An 18,608-nucleotide genomic window follows, 5' to 3' on the forward strand; every position below is an offset into this window, starting at 1 on the left:
ATGCTTTCAGTCTCCTGTTTCAAAGTCATAGCAGTCTACATGTCGCTGTTCCAAAGGCTTCGTTCACTGTCCTGCATACAGCCTAGTTTGTGACGGTGTCACCATTCAAATTGAAAAGCATGGCTGGTCACCTTAGCACCCATTTTCATCTCCAATTCCCACCCCTCGCCATCTTGTTTGCTGCTTTGCTTTGAGAGTGGGCTGATGCAGCTCAGCTCTACATGACCCCTCTCCACAGCACTCTGAGCACCCCTATTTCCATGCCACTTGTTAGGAAGGACATACCTTGCTTCATGGAGATTTTCGGCCAGATCGTTACAATATGTTTTTTAACTGTGCACACATGATCAGCTGATTATTTTAAGGTGTTTGCCAGAGTGCTTAACTGTATCATTTGGTAAAAGTAAGAAAAGAAAAAAATCATGATTTTCATGTCTGAATATTATTTTATGGCATTAATATTGTCTAGCCCTAGTTTCTGCCACACCATGCATTGTGGTCTTTTGCAGGCTGAAATGTCTTCTGATTGTTGACTTTCAACAAGAGTGGTTTCATCACTACAACATGCCCTACAAGACATTTACTTTGTATGTTTATAGTATTTACTTTATTGCTGTATGACTCTGCCAGATGCTGAGCAAGTACTTCAATGGATTTCCTTCTGTCCTTTGAAGACGTAACTTTTAGGTATTGTACATTAGAGGCATGCAGATGATTTTGATCTTCTAATTAATTTTCTTTTTCTGTTTTTTTCAAATTTCGTTATGGCACATTGAACACCACATCATGAACATTTTAGTTTGGTACGCTATTACTCATTAGCTGTAGCCTGTACAAGAGATTCAGTCTTGAGACTTGAGATAAACACACCCTCTGGCCAAGTCTGGAATATCTTCTGAAATGTGTGGAATGTTTTTAAGTCTTGGTTGCCATCAAACCAAAATACTTTATGATAGCTCTGAGACCAATACTATCTTGAGTTTTTTATAGCTCCTAAAGAACTAGTTACGTCAGCAGCTTCTGGATACTGCCATCTAATTGATTGCAGGGTAACTACTAACCTCCAAGCAAACCCCTCAGACTCCAACATCAAAAGGGTAACATCGTTCCATATCTGGACTATATATTCCCAGGTGGTCTATCAGGTGAAAGATGTTCTGCCTTTTTTCCATATTTCAATTGTTTCATTCTCTTGTTCTGGGAAGGGTCAAGCATCCTTGGTTCCTGCTGAGTTGCCCTGTGCCTTCTTAGCCAAACATTGCATGTTTTTCTTAAATTACACTTCTCTCTGCCTCTTTTTCACAGACCTCTTTCTTTAGCTTTAGCATAATGTCATGCATTGCTTCTGCCTGAATGTGATCTCTCTCTTTTTCTCACTCCCTTTCTAAGAACCTTGCTGAGCCTTGTCACTCTCCTGTTCCAACTTTTCCCTGCCTTATAACCACCTCCTCATGAGTAAGCCAGTCACAGCATATTTTCATTTGCATATTTTGAAAAAATATATTGTCAGTGATCATATAAAGTAAAGTTCTTTGGAAAAGTATATTGTCAGTGATCATATAAAGTAAAGTTCTTTGGAAAAGTATATTGTCAGTGATCATATAAAGTAAAGTTGACAAACATATTCTGAAACCACTTTGTAAATCACATGGCAGGATTCAGGTGTAGCACATTGGAAAAGTCATTGGGTTTTGCACGTGCTTCCTGTGTCTGTGTGGGTTTTTCTCTGTGTACTCCGGTTTACCTTTTATACCCAAAAGGCAACCAGGTTAAGTAAATTACAGATTCTAAACTAGCCTGGTGTGATTGACTATAGGAATACTGAGGATGGCCTGCCCAGGGTTAATTCCTGCCTTGCACTTTAACCCTATGGTGATAGACTCATGCTACAATGCCTTTTAGATTAATTAAATGTTTTGGTAATTGAGTGAAAGATAAAGGGATGGATTGAATTTGGCTCAGAGCAAACATTATTGGCTTCAATCACCCCAAGATGTGACTTTACATTTATTTATTTAACTGAAGCCTTTATCCAAGGTGATTACAACATTTGAGATGTGAGAGGTTACATTTCTTTTGTTTTTGCAATTTTAAGTACAGGGAGGTAAGGTGACTTGATCATGGCCACAGAGTGTCAGTAGGAAGGATTTGCACCCACAGGCTGAGGTCCAAAGCCTTAATTCTTATGCCACACTACCTCCCTACTATTTCACCATGCCTGCTTTTACTTTTTAGAAAATGACTTGTGTTTGATGATGTAACTGCTCATTCATGTATTATCCAAGTATTTTCCATAGGAGGGTTAACATAATATGTATAATCAAATACTAATTAAATTCAAAAGTATGCTTTCAGTGTGTTTGCTATCACTTATTAATCTCATACAGAGTATGTTATACTGTAATATGTCATAAAACACATTATATTGTCAACAATATCCTCCAGATGTTTATTCACTTCAATGGTTGCTTATATTTCTCAATAGCATCATTAATATACCTTTGCTGACAGATTGCAACAGGGATCTAGGTTTTAATTCCAGCTCTGTCACTGTTTGTTTGGAGTTGTCCCAGTATCTGTAGATTTCATCCAAGCATCTCAGTTTGATCACCCGTTCTAACAATGTTCCACTGAGGCTGATTAAAGTCTCTAAATTAGCCTGGGTGGAGTGGGCATGAATATCTTAAAATGATATTTTTTATGGGGTTGCCTGATACTACTGTGCTCTATAACAATGTGTTATGGTAATTCAGAAAATAAGTGGATGGATTGGTCATTGTAATGTTTATAGACTGTTAGCGATCACAAAACATAACCATAAACGTAAGTGAGGCTTAATAAATTTGTTACTTCAAGATTATGTTTAGCTCAGTTACATAAGTAAATTATGCTGATATGGTAGAATAATAATAAAAAACAAACAGGCACACTTATTGTACATTGCATTTCAGTTAAACTATGATCAGCGATTATAAGCTCAAGGTTTTTGATTCCCTTTGTTTTTATGATGGAATTTGCTTGCTTATCCTCCAGTCTATTTAGAATTTATAAACATTTCTCTTATAGATTCAAATATTTATCACTGATTGCTACAGAAATGAAAGCTTGTTTAGGTTCAACCTTCCTTACAGCCCTGCCAGTCAGTTAATCTGTGACATCCACTATATCCCCACCCCACCCTCCCTATCTTTCTCTTCCTAATCTCCAACCCTTCACCTCCAGCCCATGGGGTGCTGAACCATGGAGACGGACAACCCTCGGTTACACTACTATTGCTTTCCCAACCCTCTCGCTATTCCGCATCTTCCCGCAAACGTCAACCCTTCCAAGCAACGAAAACAAGTTCTCTGTTTCTCCCGGCATAATTTTCCGAGACTAAAAGAGTGCAACACTAACACTTTCCTGACTGCATATCCTGCTCCTGTAACTCTGGCATGCGCATGCACACACACCCCCCGTGCAGAGGGTTGCTCGTTTTATTTGGGTGTGGTGTAAGCGTGTTCCTTTTTGTTGCACTGTGTGGTATATCTCACTAACATTTAAGCTTCTTCTTTTCCTTGAATGTGGCTCCTAATATTTTGGTGGTGGTTCTCCTACCAGTTCTCAGTGTGATCCCCATTGTTGTAATTTTCGATTGCTGTGAACTGTTAACACCTGCTCTGGTAATGACCTTTTTTATTTTGTCTTCCTGTCTGCTGTCCTGTCTGTTTTTTCGTTCTCTATCTCTCTCTCTCTTTCTCTCTATCTTTCTCCCACTCTCTCTTTCACTCCCTACTCTCTCTTCCTTTTCCCACCCTGTTCCCCTAGTGGCTCAGTCCCAGGGGGTCACAAAGCTGCGGCGTCTGGAGTGGGTCCTCCTGGGGGTGATAAGGAAGGAGGCCGCTCTCTAGGACAGCCCATGCGTAGCAACAGTGTGAAAAGCAGCAGTTCTGGAGTCAGCAGCCGCAGCGAGGTGCTCAATGGCAGGGCTGGGAAGGCTGGGCGCTGGCAAACTGTACAGAGCCACATGCAGTCGGGCAAGCTACGGCCGGCCAAGTGAGTGTTGGAAAAAGTGACCAGTGGATTGGTGGTGGTTGTGTTGGTGGGAGGAAGGGATAACCATGACTGTTTTTTCAAAGATTTGTTTTTGGTCAATCTTCTAATATTAAAAACAAAAAACACTAGGAGATTTTTAAATGACCATATTTCAAATGTTATAGGGGTCTATTACACACAAATATGTATACCATTTTTGTCCTTTTTTTTGTTATTTTAATACTATTTTTACTTTAAACATTAAACTGAGTCTACCCTTAGTTGTGTTGTAAGAAATACGAAGTACACATGTGGTTTTGCATTAATTAAAACAATACTTAGAGTTAATTATTAAAAGAATACTCAACCCTGTGTTGTTTGTAGTAGTGGCCAAGAAAAAAAAAATCTAATTTTCTATGGAGAAAATTCCTAGCACAACAGGCTTCAATGGAGAGTTATGCCGAACAATCAGCAAACAATATCAAAACGTCCATGAAAATAAAATCTCCAGTCACGGGTGTTACATAATCCATATGTCAAATATCCAATTATGTCACGATGTCCCAATTTGTTTGTGCTAAAAATAAATCACTACAGGAAATCATTTTATGAGTGACAGCAGAGCAAGTGCAAACAGGGTCAAACTTTTGACTTGAAGACAGTCTCTCCTCTCGTTGGTTGGCCATTAATCCAAAATGCAGTATTTGTAAGTTTTTCAATGGTAGCTTGTGAGTTTGACTGCACTGCTGAATTGACCTTCTGATTGTTGAACCACTTCGGATATGCAAAAGTACAATTCTGACAATTTTTTTATTTGCTTTTCTTTAACCTTTAATCTCTACTTGTACTCCTGTTTTAGACCATGTTCTGCAATAGTGATATGATTTGAGCAGAGAGGTAGCCAATGAATTCATTTTCATTAGGCAGGACTCCTTACCAATGAATGAGTGGAGAGTCAGATCTTAAATTCAAAAGATCATTCTCTTTTCAGTGGAAGGATTTTACAGTTGTTTGTTTTTCATTATTTTAGCAAAAATGCACAAATTTGGATCATTGTGATATCTGACATATGGATTATGCAACACAAGTAAATGGAGATTTTTTCATGGACATTTTGATGTTGTTTACTGTTTGTTTAGCATTGGACCATACTGAAGCCTGTTTTGTCCAGAACTTTGTTCTATCCATTCTCTCCATCTGCCGTCACTACAGACAACAAAGGGTAAGTAACATATTCAAAAAAATTATCTTTTTTTTTGTAGTGTCTATTTAAACCCATATTATGTTCCAGCAAAAATAATACCATGTCATTCCTTTCTAATTCAACAAACGGCCTTAGCATTACCATTTTTGACTTTGTTTAAATTGTGCAATATGAATTATACATGCCTTCCAGTGTTCAGAAATACTTTTTTTATTCCCCTTGAGATATATACACTTTTCTTCACATTCATCAGTAAGCTCAAAATCTCTCACTTTTTTAATTCTCTTATTTCATACAAACAGTCTAAAGTGTAAATATGTTATATTTTTTGCTGGTTTGTTACAATGAGAAATGTCTGGACCTGTTGGTGATTGCATTTAGGTTGACTTGACACTTCCAGTCATGCTGTACTAGCAAGGCTTCAACAGGTGTGTGCAGGTTTCAGTTCAATTGGGATTTTCACAAAAAATTTTAAATTACAGTAGACAATCAATTGCAATCCCCTTTCTTATCACAAAAAAAGGAGATCACAGAAAAAAGTGTTGGTTTGTCTGACATGAATCCTACCTTGAATCTAATTCCTGTGCACCAAGTGTTTAAGTAAGACTCAGAAAATTACAGTAGAAAATAAACATGATGACATTAATGAGCATGAATTGTTTTTGGTGTTTTGTTTGTAAAATCAGCCAAATTATCAACAGATACCTAATTATCTACTTTCAAAAAAAGTTACCAAAATTGAAATAGAAATAGTTGCTTGTAGATTAAGTAAATCATTTGACCTTGAGATTGTTGCCACCAATGAAGAGGATTGAAAGAGAGTGAGATAAGTATTGTTCAGGTGAATTTTTTAAACGTATATGAATAACAACACAATGTTTCTTTTGTTATAAAGCAGGTAAATGGTACTTCTTTGCTATTAAGTGAAAAAACTACCCCCAAATCCACTCCCAACAACACCAGACCACCACAACCACCGCATGCCTTTTTTGAGGCTCAAAAGCTCAGTTTTTTGCCAATCTTAACACTTATTTGATGGTTATCTCATGAAGTGCACAAAGTAACAGGTCAGTTTTTTAAATATAGGTAGTACACTGCAAAAAATAAAATTTAAGCAAGTGAAAAGTAATTTATTTGCTGACATTTAATCTTGTTTTCCTTATTATAAGAATTTTTGACTTACCCAAAATTTTGCATTTTTGCTTACTTTAAAAAATCTTGTAAAGTAAATTTTGCTTACTCCATAGGGGGATGTTTTTGCTAAATAAAAGCAAAACAATTCCCATTTACATTTTTTTTGTCTGATTTTTGCAAATGCGTTTTTTGCAGTGTTCTAAAGGCATATGTATTTCAGTATAAAAACTGACTTCTTACTCCAAGGCCAGACTTGTTTTTTAATAACCAAATATAGTAAAAAAAAAATACAGTTTGCAAGATGAATTTAAACTTTGAAAAAATAATACTAGACTTTTGCAAAAAATACATTTGAGCATACCTTCCAAAGGTAATCTTTCCAATAAGCTATAAGTGAGCCATTTACCATAAAGAAGAAAAGTAAAAAGGTTACAGCTAAAAAGAAAACACTCTAAATTTTCAATTTAATCTGTTCCATGGTGAAGAAAAGTATAGGGTGGTCCAGAACTAATTATGCAACTTTTAATGCAATGTAGGAAAACAATGCAAGACAAAAGAACTGTTCAAAATATTTTGTAAATAAATGAAAATGGACTTACATTGAATGAATTCACTGATTTTCCATGTAATGTCCCACTTGTCCTCCATTCAGTTGTGAATTCTCAATGTAATAAACTTAATAAGTTATAGCATAATGAAAATTGCATAATTAGATCTGGACCACCCTGTACATTTATCTCAAGGAGATTTTTTTAAAAGGTAACAAAAAATATTGCTGAGCTCTGGAAGGTAAATGTAATTTATAAGCCAAGTTTCATTAAAATTAAAAATGTTGATGCAAAACACCATTGACCCTTCAGGTCTAAAATCTCCCCTGAAATGCTTCTATTTTAGCTATCCTGTTATTCTGTCATGCCCATCTGCTTCATACAAGTTACATACTGGTCAAATTCTTTCTCTTGAAATACAGCAAACCTTCAGGTTCTCTTTCTAGCTACATACAGCTTGGTTATATTCATTGATTGAATTATCTGCACAGCAGCACATATCTGATGCTTTGTTTTCTGTCATTTAAAAAGGATATATTTTTAATAAATTCCAGTTTAACTGATATTCTTTGCAGAACTTGTTCATGTCTTGGCAGTGGCTCTAGCTTCTTGCAAACATGTTCAACATGCTTATTATAAAATATTAGGACTTTATATTATGATGTTGACTCTGACTTTATATTCTCCATTTAGTACATCATCATTAACAAAATGAATATTTTGTACTGATGTTAATCAGTTATTGCTGTGACAGCAGCAAATTTTACATTGATATGAACATATTGTAAACATTAAAAAACTTTTAAGGCGACACAGTGGTATACACTTCTGCCTCATAGTTCCACAGTTATGTGTTTAAATCTTGGTATAGGCACTGTCTTCATGAAGTTGTTATCCTCGTCCTTTCAGCACTCCAGTTTCCTGATCCTCTGATATACCTACAGTTTAGGTCAACTGGTTATTATAAAATTAATCTACTCTGGGTATGTAAAATGCTTTACCCTATCTAGGATTTCTTTCTGCCTTGCCCTTGACTCTGGTATGGACTACATTCCCCAGTGACCCTATTTTTATAAATGTGGGTTCAGATAATAAATTAATAATTAATGAAGGTACCTTCTGTGTTTATACCCAGAGCCATAAGTCATCTCCATCATGAGAAAATAACCAGGTGGCATCTCATGCTAGAATGTCTTCCAGGTATGCCGTTGCTTGTAATGTTTATGGTTTCTCTCACAGAATAAGGTGTCAAGCACACTTGGTAACCTCCAAGTAACCTAAAGTACTCACAAAACACACCTCCTGTCTCTGACAATGTTTCTATGTCAATCTCCAGATGAGATTTACCCCAACTCCAGCTCACCTTCTTACTGTATAGTCAGAAATCCTTACTTTTTGTTTTGAGGATAGCCCTATATTTACTAGCAGAACACCAGGCTAGAGCATTCTTTGTTTAAAAATGTGCAGAGGTCATCTCCCCAGATCACCATTTGGTGGTCCCCAAGTATCCCTGACATCGATTGCCAAGTTAAAGTGTCAAGTGCCCCTGATGTGCCAACATTACCTGATGTCCATAATGGATTTTCGAGTCCTTGTCTCTGCCACATGAGAGCCCTATACTGCCATCTGATGTCCTTGGGGAGTTCTTGGCACCTTCTGCCCATTCCTCCAAAGCCTCACTGATAGTCTAGTACTCATAGAGGAATTAATTTACAAGCCATACAGCCATCTAGTCACTACATACATATATACTACCATTGACGTGCGTCCTAGAGCCACTTTATCTTCTTTATCAATCCTTACATTCCTTACTTTCTCCTTTAAATACTAAAGAAGATCATTTTTGGATTAATCAACTATTGACACTACAAATAAACAATTATTACCATAATTTAAAGAGTATACGCACTGTTCTAATATTATAATCAATTAAATCAGTGTTTACTTTTTCCACTTTATCTTTTGGATCCAAAAGCACTATTAAAGCTTTAAACAAGTGTTTCTCAGCCTGTGAGTCAATGAAAACTCTAGTTAGCTGATTAAATTAAGAATAAATAAATAAATAAATGTGCTATCACTTTCATGTTTTACTGGGCTACTAATTGCAGCTTTATGTTCTATTCCCAAAGAGAAATTTTGTTCTTGCATACTGCAGAATTGACGAGAGATTAAAAACTATTATACACTGTACACATCAATAAAGAAAGCCAATGAACTTGGATAGCTTCCTCAAATGCCGCATAGAACCATCTACTCCGGCCTCTTCCAATTATACGTCAGCTTAAAAAGACGAATCCTGTAAACCTGATCTAAACAAGAAAGTTTATCATACAACCCAGATTTTTTGCTGTATGGATTTCCTTTTACTGTGAAGTGTGGTGAGCAAAAGCTATTGTGTGCTATCTGTGTTGAGGTACTTGCAAATTAAAGCATTAAGCCTATAGCAAACTATTAAGACATTTGTAAAAAATGCATGCCACTTACAGAAGGAAATCATTAGACTTTTTTGCAAAAGGCTTTTATGCATGTTTATATAACAAGATTTGAATTGCTAACAATAAGAAAGCTCATACAATTGTAGAACAGCTCACCTTTCTTTGTGCACTAGGTATGTGCATCGAAATTCTAGATAAGTCACATTCTAACAAACTAAAACCGAGTCATCTCTGCATTCTTTGTGAAAAACAGTTAAGGCCAGATCTTCCATTAATAAGACAAATGGTCACTAAATTTAATTCAATATTAAACAGTCCAGTGACAGGTTATTTCTGTATTTCATTATGTACACTTATTTAATAGTTAAATACATATTTACTGTTATTTGTTAATGTGTTCCATTAAGGGGGAAATGTTCTCTAGTTTACATTAAACGTACTGCAGAGTAAGGGTCCTTACTGAGGAAAATAGGATGAAAATGAGTTTTAATGCCAAAAAAGTTGATAACCACAGCTTTAAATGTCCTAAGGCCAACAAGCTTTTGGACTTTATACTTTATGTCCTAAGGCCAACAAGCTTTTGGACTTTATACTTTTACATTATATTCATCCTTCTGCAGAATGTTGCTAGGTACCGTATAAAGCCTTCAAAAAGTCACTAATAAATTTTGTTAGCCATCATGCAGCTTTTGCCACTTTACAGTGCAGTCTATTAAAATAATACTTGCCAAGCAGTTCTCACTCTCAAAAGATGGTTTAAGCATTTGAATTGATGTAGTACTCTTAAGTTTCTTCATTTGTCTAATTTGCAAGTTTCCTGTAGCTGTTGTGATTTTTTGTTATTGTATTAAACTTGACATTTGATAACTTGCAATGCATTTGGTCAGACATAAGCTGACTAAAAATACTTAAGAGCCCACTGAGGACAGCCTAGTCATTTAGGGCTTGTCAATCCCTCATGAATTCCAAATTATTTCCCTGTGAGCTGATCTGCATTGTTTCAAATGTTTTTAATTTCAAAATCCTCAAACATCCCTGAGGTACCACTTCCAATAGTGTCAAAATGCAATATGTGATATTAAGAAAGTTCTTAATTTACAATAAAATAAGAGGTCAAATAAATGTTTGATGGACAACTGGATTTCATGCTCTAGGTTCATTAATGCTTTATAGAGATACAATGTCAATTATTGTAAGCCTTCCATGTTAATAATTTCTTTACAACATTGTCATTTAGAGATTAAACAGGACAAGCAGGAAATAGCAAAGGAAACATGGTTACTATTTTTTTGGGTTAGAACTAGAACTTCAGGTATAGACACTGTCTGACAGATCAAAGGAATAGTAGATTGCCCCTCTCACATTAAATATAGAAGGAAAAGAAGCACTCTGATTAGATGAAAGAGAAGTAGCAAAAAGGAACTCAATGAAAGGTGCACATATCAAGAGTTTAAGGGGCTTTCTTACTAGATCTGAGTAAAAATGCCATCTGAGAGAAGGGTAAAGAAAGGAGTAGATACTGTCTCGGAGAGAGAGAGAGAGAGAGTGGAAGGAGAAAGCATCTCTTTTCTGAGTGGCAGATTCTTGGAAGATCAATGTAAATACTTTGAAAACTTGATACTGAGAGAGATGAATAGAGTTTCATATAAAGTGATTTAGACCTCATTTATAAGTACACTCTAAATTAATGACATCTCACAAGTAAATATTTACTAAAGTAGAAATGTGCCTTACACAAAAGCGCACACATAAAGGCCACTAAGTTGTACTTAAAACAACACAAATACACTAAGATGGGGGTTAATTTTGTAAGAAAATTCATCTTCTTTGAGTGCTTGATCCTGTCATGGTAACACTAGGTACAAGAATGCTTATTAATAATTAGCCATCCTCTGCAGCTCTGCCCCAATAATAGTGAAACAGGACAGTAAGGAGGGCCCTGCTCGGCTCCCCACTCCTGACGTCACGCTTCCCCCTGCCCTCTGCACACAGCCTCTGTCTCAGATTAGTGCGAATATATCACTCTTGCAAGCAAACTGTGATTCTTAGCGCCATGAGAGAAGTCGCATAATCAACCGATATGTTCAAGCAAGTAATAGAAAAAAACCCAATCTAAATCTGTTAAGTAGTTCTGTCGTTCACTAGCTAAGTGGAGGTAAGGTACACATCCCTAGGCTGGTGTGTGAGTGAGGAGGACCTTGCCCCCCTCCCCTAGGCCCGCTGCGTGTCTCTCAGATTTACACAAATAAATCAGTACCAGAAGCGAACTATGAATGTTGAAGCAAATTATAAAAGAAATAGATCTAAATCTGTTAAGCAGTTCTCTTGTGAAAAGCGGACAGACAGACAGACGTTGGATTTTATATATATATATATATATATATATATATATATATATATATATAGATATAGATAAGGGATACTTACTCCCACTTTGTCAGGGTGTAATTGAAAATTAATCACACTTCTTTGGAACAAAAATTTGTACTCCCTGGAAAAAACCTGTAAGGACATTTCAGATTTCCACAACTAAATGTGGAATGTAACTCAGTTATGTGCTACACCGCTCAACTCAGAGACAGTGCAGAAAAAAACTTCAGTCTTTTGATTGTTGTCAAGGATCAGCCTGAAAAAAAGAAACAGAGAAGTCTTTGGTCAGATTCATACAAACTTACAGTATGTGCATTGTTTTTATAAAGGCATCTTCTTTAAAAGCAAGTGGAAAGTGTCCCAAGGTTCTAACTTCTGTGAATCAATTTCTCATCCCAATTCATTTACACAAAGCAAACTTTGCTAGAGAGTATGATGCATATTTTGCAAATTTGATTTCAGTGCTGTAGGGGCAAACAGTAGATTGCCTGTACTTTCTATAGTTCACTTCGGCCTAGTTGCACTATTAAGTTGTTTTTTTTTAATGGCAAGTGTGAGTGGTGCTCACTAAATTACTTGGCTAAATATTGGATTCTTGGGAAAGCTAGTCAATGATCAGAATGGGTTTTCTCTTTTTATTTAAAGGTGCATGTACTGTATATAAAATTCCTCTATTTTACTGTTTTATTTGAACACGGTTATGCAAAAAAACACGTGTTATCTAATTAATAGTTCTTTAGTTTGATTTAATTAAGTAGTAAATACAGCTGTTGATTATGCATTCTGAAAAAAACAAACAGTCACTCTGTCCATCTGTTTTTTGAACCTGCTTCTTCCAATTCAGGACTGCACAGGCCACGACCAGTAGCACAGAGTATAAGGTATGAAGCAAACGTTGGTATGTGGCAAGTCCATAAGACCTACACACTATGTTTACCTACATTGGGAGTTTTAGAGTTGCCGACTAATGTAACATGAATGTCTTTGAGTTGTGGGAGGAAAACCAGAGAACTTCATGAAAAATATAAAGTCCGCACTCACTGGGATAGGATTCAAACTCTTGGTGCTGGGCCTGTGAGGCAGCAGCCATAACCACAGTTTCAGCCTTTTTTATAGTATAATAGCATGAGTCCATAGTAAGCAGGGTTTTATTAGAAGTATTTCGAAGGATCGACTGCAAATACTGATAACTGGATAAGCACTAATCAACATTATACCTGTGCTCCCATTTTAGAGTCTATCTAGTCCTCCTGCATTTTATGAAATGCTAATTTTAGTTAAGGATTGAAAAGTCTACCTAATACAACTAAAAAAATGAATGAATAAATGCTTTATTGCAATGCAATTGGCTGGCTAAAATGTATATTGATGTAGCAGCTATTAAGTTTAATAATAGTAATTTAAAAGCAGATACACAGTATCTGAACTTAATGCATCACTAGAAAACAACAATAAAGTTGATTTGCTTGAAGTGATGAGAAGGGTATATCAAATTTAACATGATTCCACTAATCAGTGTTAGCTTACAAAGCACTCTGTGCTCCGTGCACTATCATCTGGTGCTATAAAGCAACTTTATTCTTCACCTTTTTCTTCATCTATGAGTATCACTGCTCATGTACACCATTGTTTGTCACAGTAAAGTTTTACTTTATTTTTACGATAAGATGCACCACAGGATGTGTGTAAACTTATTTTTTAATTTGAGTCACGCTCTTTCTACCTATGACCTTTGTGGGTATATCTTTGTTCTTCCTATAAAGGATTTCTTATGACTATGTTCGTCTTTTCATAAATTGCTTTCCACATTAAAAAATGAAACATTAAGAGATCACTGATCAGATAACTAATTTCACACTTTCAGGTGGTACAGTGGTTAGCCTCACAATTTTGGGTCCAAATTTAGGCCAAGGTACTATATACGAAGAGCCAGCATGTTCTCTCTGTATCTATTGGTTTGACTGAAGACTTTATTATTACTTGATATTTTTCTGCTGCTTTCATCTAATACGTTTTGTAATGCCCAATAATGTCAAACCTTTTAGTAGATGTTTTTACAGTTGGAACACAAATAAGTTAAGTGACTAGCTCAGGGTCACAAAATGAGGCAGGAATTGAATCAGCAGCCATGTGGTTTCAGGTCGAGTGTCTTAGCCATTGCACCATACCACCTGCTGGATATCAGTGATAGGCTGGTGTCCTTACATGGTTGATTGTTGCCTTATAATCAATGCTGCTGGGACAGGCTCTGACTTCCCAACCTTATACTGGAGTAAGAAGGTTTGAAAAACTAATGGATGCATGCTTACCTTTTCATACTGAAGGTTGTAAGGTTGTAATAATTAGAGTTAAGAAAGGTGGGAATTGTTTGGACCCAAAGTTTGCTTTCACATTACCAACTAATGAATATATTGAACAGAGAAGGGTGAAGCACACAGCACTATAAGTGAGAGAAAGATATTAATCATAGATATGCCTAACCAGTATTTTGAGAGTTTAATCCCAATCTCCAAGTTGTTGTTCAAATTTGAAGAAGAAAGTTGCAACTGTAAACAGGAAGTCTGTGACAAACGATCCCCCTTTTCATATGTTGGGAGTTAAAAAAAAACAAAAAAAAACATAATTTTAATGCGCTTGAATAAGCAGTTAATCAGCAATACATTTTAGAAAAAAAAATGCCATAATTCTTCGATACTAAATCTACACTACCTCAGGTTTATGCTGTTAATCCAGGAAGTCTCTCCGATGTATAAAAAGAAAAGCATGTTTTCATTTGCAGCAATCAGAACTCAAAGAAATCAACCTTGTTCAGGGAGTATCAATACAGTTTCTCTAGCCTTTCCCATTACAAATATGTCCATAATCCAGATATCAGACTTGGTGCTTGCTTTTTAGGAACCTAATTCCTGATCAATTAGCCTGCTAAGAATATTCAATTAAACTGTGTTATAACCCTTAAATTCCCATTTTATAACAAGACCCGTAAATCCATTTCACTGCAGTAATTTCTCATCTCCATCGATATTTCATTTCATTAATCAGTTGGTATGGATACATAATGGTAGTCAGATGAACTGTAAATTACTCATCCATTAATCCACTTCCTGAACACTTGGTGTATTCATTACCAAGCTTTGGGGTCCAGGAGTCTTTTCTGGCGATATTAAAGGTAAAACACATCTTGATGATATACCAGTACACTAAAAGGGTCCATCACTCCCTCTTACTCTGCTGTTTATGACAAAGTAACAAGCATAGCATAGTGAAATTAAACAAAACCAAACTGAGAAAAACCCTATACAGACATAATTAATCTTAATAAAAATTTAAACTCATTTCCATGGACCTATGAGGCATCAGTGCTACCCACTGCTAGACTGTGTAGTGAAAAAAAAATTACTCAAAACTCAATGCCACTCTTGTAAATCCTGCACTTCTTCCCCAGAAACGTTCTCCTTGCACTGAATATACACAACATGTAAGTACACATCTGAAATGTTAATTAAAAGACACATTTCTTATAACAGACAACCTCAGAAAAGGGGTCCTTTATCAGAAAGCATCTATGACAATAACCTCCTAAGAAATAAATAAGATGGACCTCCTGCGAAAGAATTAGGAGAGACATCTACCCAAGTCAAAACTATTCTTTTATTTTTTTTTCCAAAATAATAGCAAGAATCACCCATGCTGATAAATCACTTAACGAAGCTAAAAAAAGTAAATTACTATTTTTGTTGGCATCACCCTATACATAGATTAGTTCCTGTTTGGTGTGGGTCTTGACTGAGGCCCTTGAGGACTTTATTATAATGAGCTGAAGAAGAAAAAGAGGAAATGCTGTTGAGAGAACTGGGTGTCATCTCAGAGAGGGAGGTGTGGGTGGACAAAAGCATTTGTCATTCTCCCTGGAGTTATTCTTCTAAAAGTGAGAATAGGCTTCCAGCTAATTGGAGCTGACTGCACAGGAAATCACAAAGGTTTTTAATTCATTTGTCAAAAAGTGATGAGCAAATCAGGGAAAAACAGAAAGCCTGACGACTCTACTGCAACTCCCCAGCTAGCAGATGTGTCCTTTGATGGCTCCTTTCTTCTATACAGCCTTGGCCTCATGCTGTCCTTTTCTTCTGTTCTCTTCTCTCCATACCTTCCTGTTCTCCCCTCCTTACCTTCTCATTCACCCATTCCCTAATCCCGTCTTTTTCTCCTACTCCATCCTTATCCACAGCTTTGATGATCCCTCCCTCTCAGCTGCATCAACACTGGAGCATATCTCCTCAACAGCTTCAGGGGGCTGCCAGCGTCCCCGGACTCTTGTCCGGCAGCAGAGTCTGCAGCAGCCGCTGAGCCATGCGCCACCCCCTAGCCTGGGCGACCTTCCTCCCACCAGTCAAAGCCTGGGACAGTTGCACCAACAGCCTCCCTCAAGTGCCAGCAGTTCCAGTGGGGTGGGGGGAGGAGGAAGGGCAAGCCGGGGGAGTGCACAAACACGGCAGGGGTCTCGGCGGGTAGCTCACGGTACCGAGCCACAGGGGGGCGCTCACGCTCTAATCCTGGCAGCTGGGACCACGTCATGGGGCAGATCCGCAATCGTGGGCTGGACATGAAGTCTTTTCTGTAAGTTTTTTGCTTTTCTCTTTTCATATGCTAATATTATATGTGAATGATTTTGAAGTTTTAGAGGTCATCTTTTCTCCCTTTTCCTCACTTATGTCACCACTTTTTTATTGTCTTTTGTAGTCTTTTTTGTTCTCCTTTGTACACTCCCCTCCCACACCATTATCAGTGCCTTAAAATGTGTCACTATTTAAGGCTGATATGTATTGACTATTAATGTATTTTGTTATCTATGATATGCTGATATGACTGTTCACCATTGCTATGCTGAATATCTCCTCCAGAAAATGAATGATAAGACAAGAAGGTGTAAAAAGACAGAGACTGAGACCACAGATTAGACATTTAGGAAGTGTAAGCAGAAACCATTTTTTTCTCATCTGTTGAAAAATCTGACTATCTGACAAGCATCTTCAAGTTCTCAATCAACACACTTTAGATAGATAGATAGATAGATAGATAGATAGATAGATAGATAGATAGATAGATGTGTTGGTCAGGACAAGTTGCACAGAACCATGGCCCAATCTCATTCTTGAACCTCCGGCATGATAGCGGTTTCCCTTACTAATATATTATCGTGTCAAGGTAGTGTAAGATTTTCCCAATATGGGAAGAAATTTATGGTGACTACATAATAAAGTACTTTGAATTCTTTGCCACAACTGAAAGAGGACTCCAAGATCCATTTGCATATGTATTTACTCCTACAATTGCTAACCTTTGGCTGTTTCACCAGGTTGAAATGGCTCAAGACTGTAAATTCATTTTTGGTATCATCATAGATAAAAGTTCCCTGACTGAAGGTGGTCAGATCAAAGGACTGTATTGAACTAGTTGACAGTTGGAAGACATCTGGAATGGTGGTTAGAACAGATATTGTGGGGATCTCAAGATAAACATGCATAAATGGGGCTTCTGCAAAGATAGATTATTTGGGTGAGATTTAGAAAGGGTGCTTAAAGACTGGATAAAAGTGTGGCAGTAAGAGGCACCTTCATTAACCCATCATGCATATAAAAAGTGTCACTCTAGGAAAAATTGAACACTGAACACATTGAGTTTACAAGATAAGGAAACAAAAGTAGAAGTTTGATTGCAGAATAGTCAGATGGATAGATCCCTGTTTTGTCTGGTAGCTGGATTTATTACCAGCAGAAGGCATCTATTAACCTCTGCCTTCAGAGGTAATTCATTTCAATTGGAGCTGCCATTGATTTTCTGTCTCCTGCATCATTAGTGTAGTTATAAATGGCATTCTAGCAGACACAAACATGTATAAATTCATTATTATTTACAGCATATAATCTAAAATAACATATAAGAGAGTGAATGGAAGATTATTGTGGAACAGTGTTGGGACCTAAAGTGAACAGAAAGACAGTTTCCATGTGGCATCTTTTATTTTTCCCTGCTTGACTTCTATTGGTGTCTGTCAATCACCTTTTGTCCAGTGTACTGTCTGGCTTCAGCTTGGCATTGGTGAATGTCTATTGTTACCTCTAGTACTGGAGAGTATATGTGTGTCTTGTTTACCTATTGACTTAAAATTCCTAGAGCATGCCTATAGTTGAATGCTGAGTACTGTAAATTATATCATGTCATGGGGATGGGGATTCCCTAAGAGTTTCTTTGGATGAGATACTATATGTTGTAATGGTGTGTCAGGGGAAAGCAATGCCAATCTCCAGGCTATTTATGTTAAATTTTCTCATTTTACCTGACACACAGCAAATATTTTCTATTTTTACAAGATTTAATTGAGTATCATCCAATGTTGGCACCTGGAGTTAAAGAGACAACCAGATATTTTATGAAGTGTTCCGTCTCTCTGGACAGCTTTACATAAAAGAAAAAAAGATCACAAAGCAATGTTCTAATTTGGTTATTCTTCCCTTAACTTTTAATTAATGTGGTTAAGCCTTACTTTAGAAAATAAGACACATTTTTGATGTATGATACCCAGTCATTGCTTTTTTCCACTTCAGAGTGCTGTATCAATGATAACATATGTCTGATATTCCTCCTTCTTGTTTATTTCCATTGAGCACACAGTGTTTCAATAAGGGCTACTGTTTCAAACAGAACATATGGAAATTTAGTAGTGCTGCATGTAAAGGCAGATAGGAATATACATGTAATACACACAAATAAAAAATCACTTGTTTAATTTGCTGCTCAATCTTTTGTGAGCTGTGCTAGTAAAATCCTGAGCAGAATAAATGATATTCTTTATATTCCCTGGTTTAGTCTTTTACACTTTCTGGGAGATTCCCAGGTGTTCCT

General features: G+C 36.7%; 1 protein-coding gene across 1 annotated transcript in view; it reads left to right on the plus strand.

Moving 5' to 3' along the window:
• The window catches only part of syt7a (synaptotagmin VIIa), a 522,179-nt gene that overhangs the window by 429,025 nt on the left and 74,546 nt on the right, over window positions 1-18,608 (plus strand). The window contains 3 exon segments of the mRNA XM_039755414.1: window positions 3,808-4,035; window positions 15,934-16,202; window positions 16,205-16,322. Of these exon segments, the coding sequence (XP_039611348.1) occupies window positions 3,808-4,035; window positions 15,934-16,202; window positions 16,205-16,322 (615 nt within the window).

This window comes from Polypterus senegalus, chromosome 1 (genome assembly GCF_016835505.1).
Source record: "Polypterus senegalus isolate Bchr_013 chromosome 1, ASM1683550v1, whole genome shotgun sequence".
NCBI lineage: Eukaryota > Metazoa > Chordata > Cladistia > Polypteriformes > Polypteridae > Polypterus > Polypterus senegalus.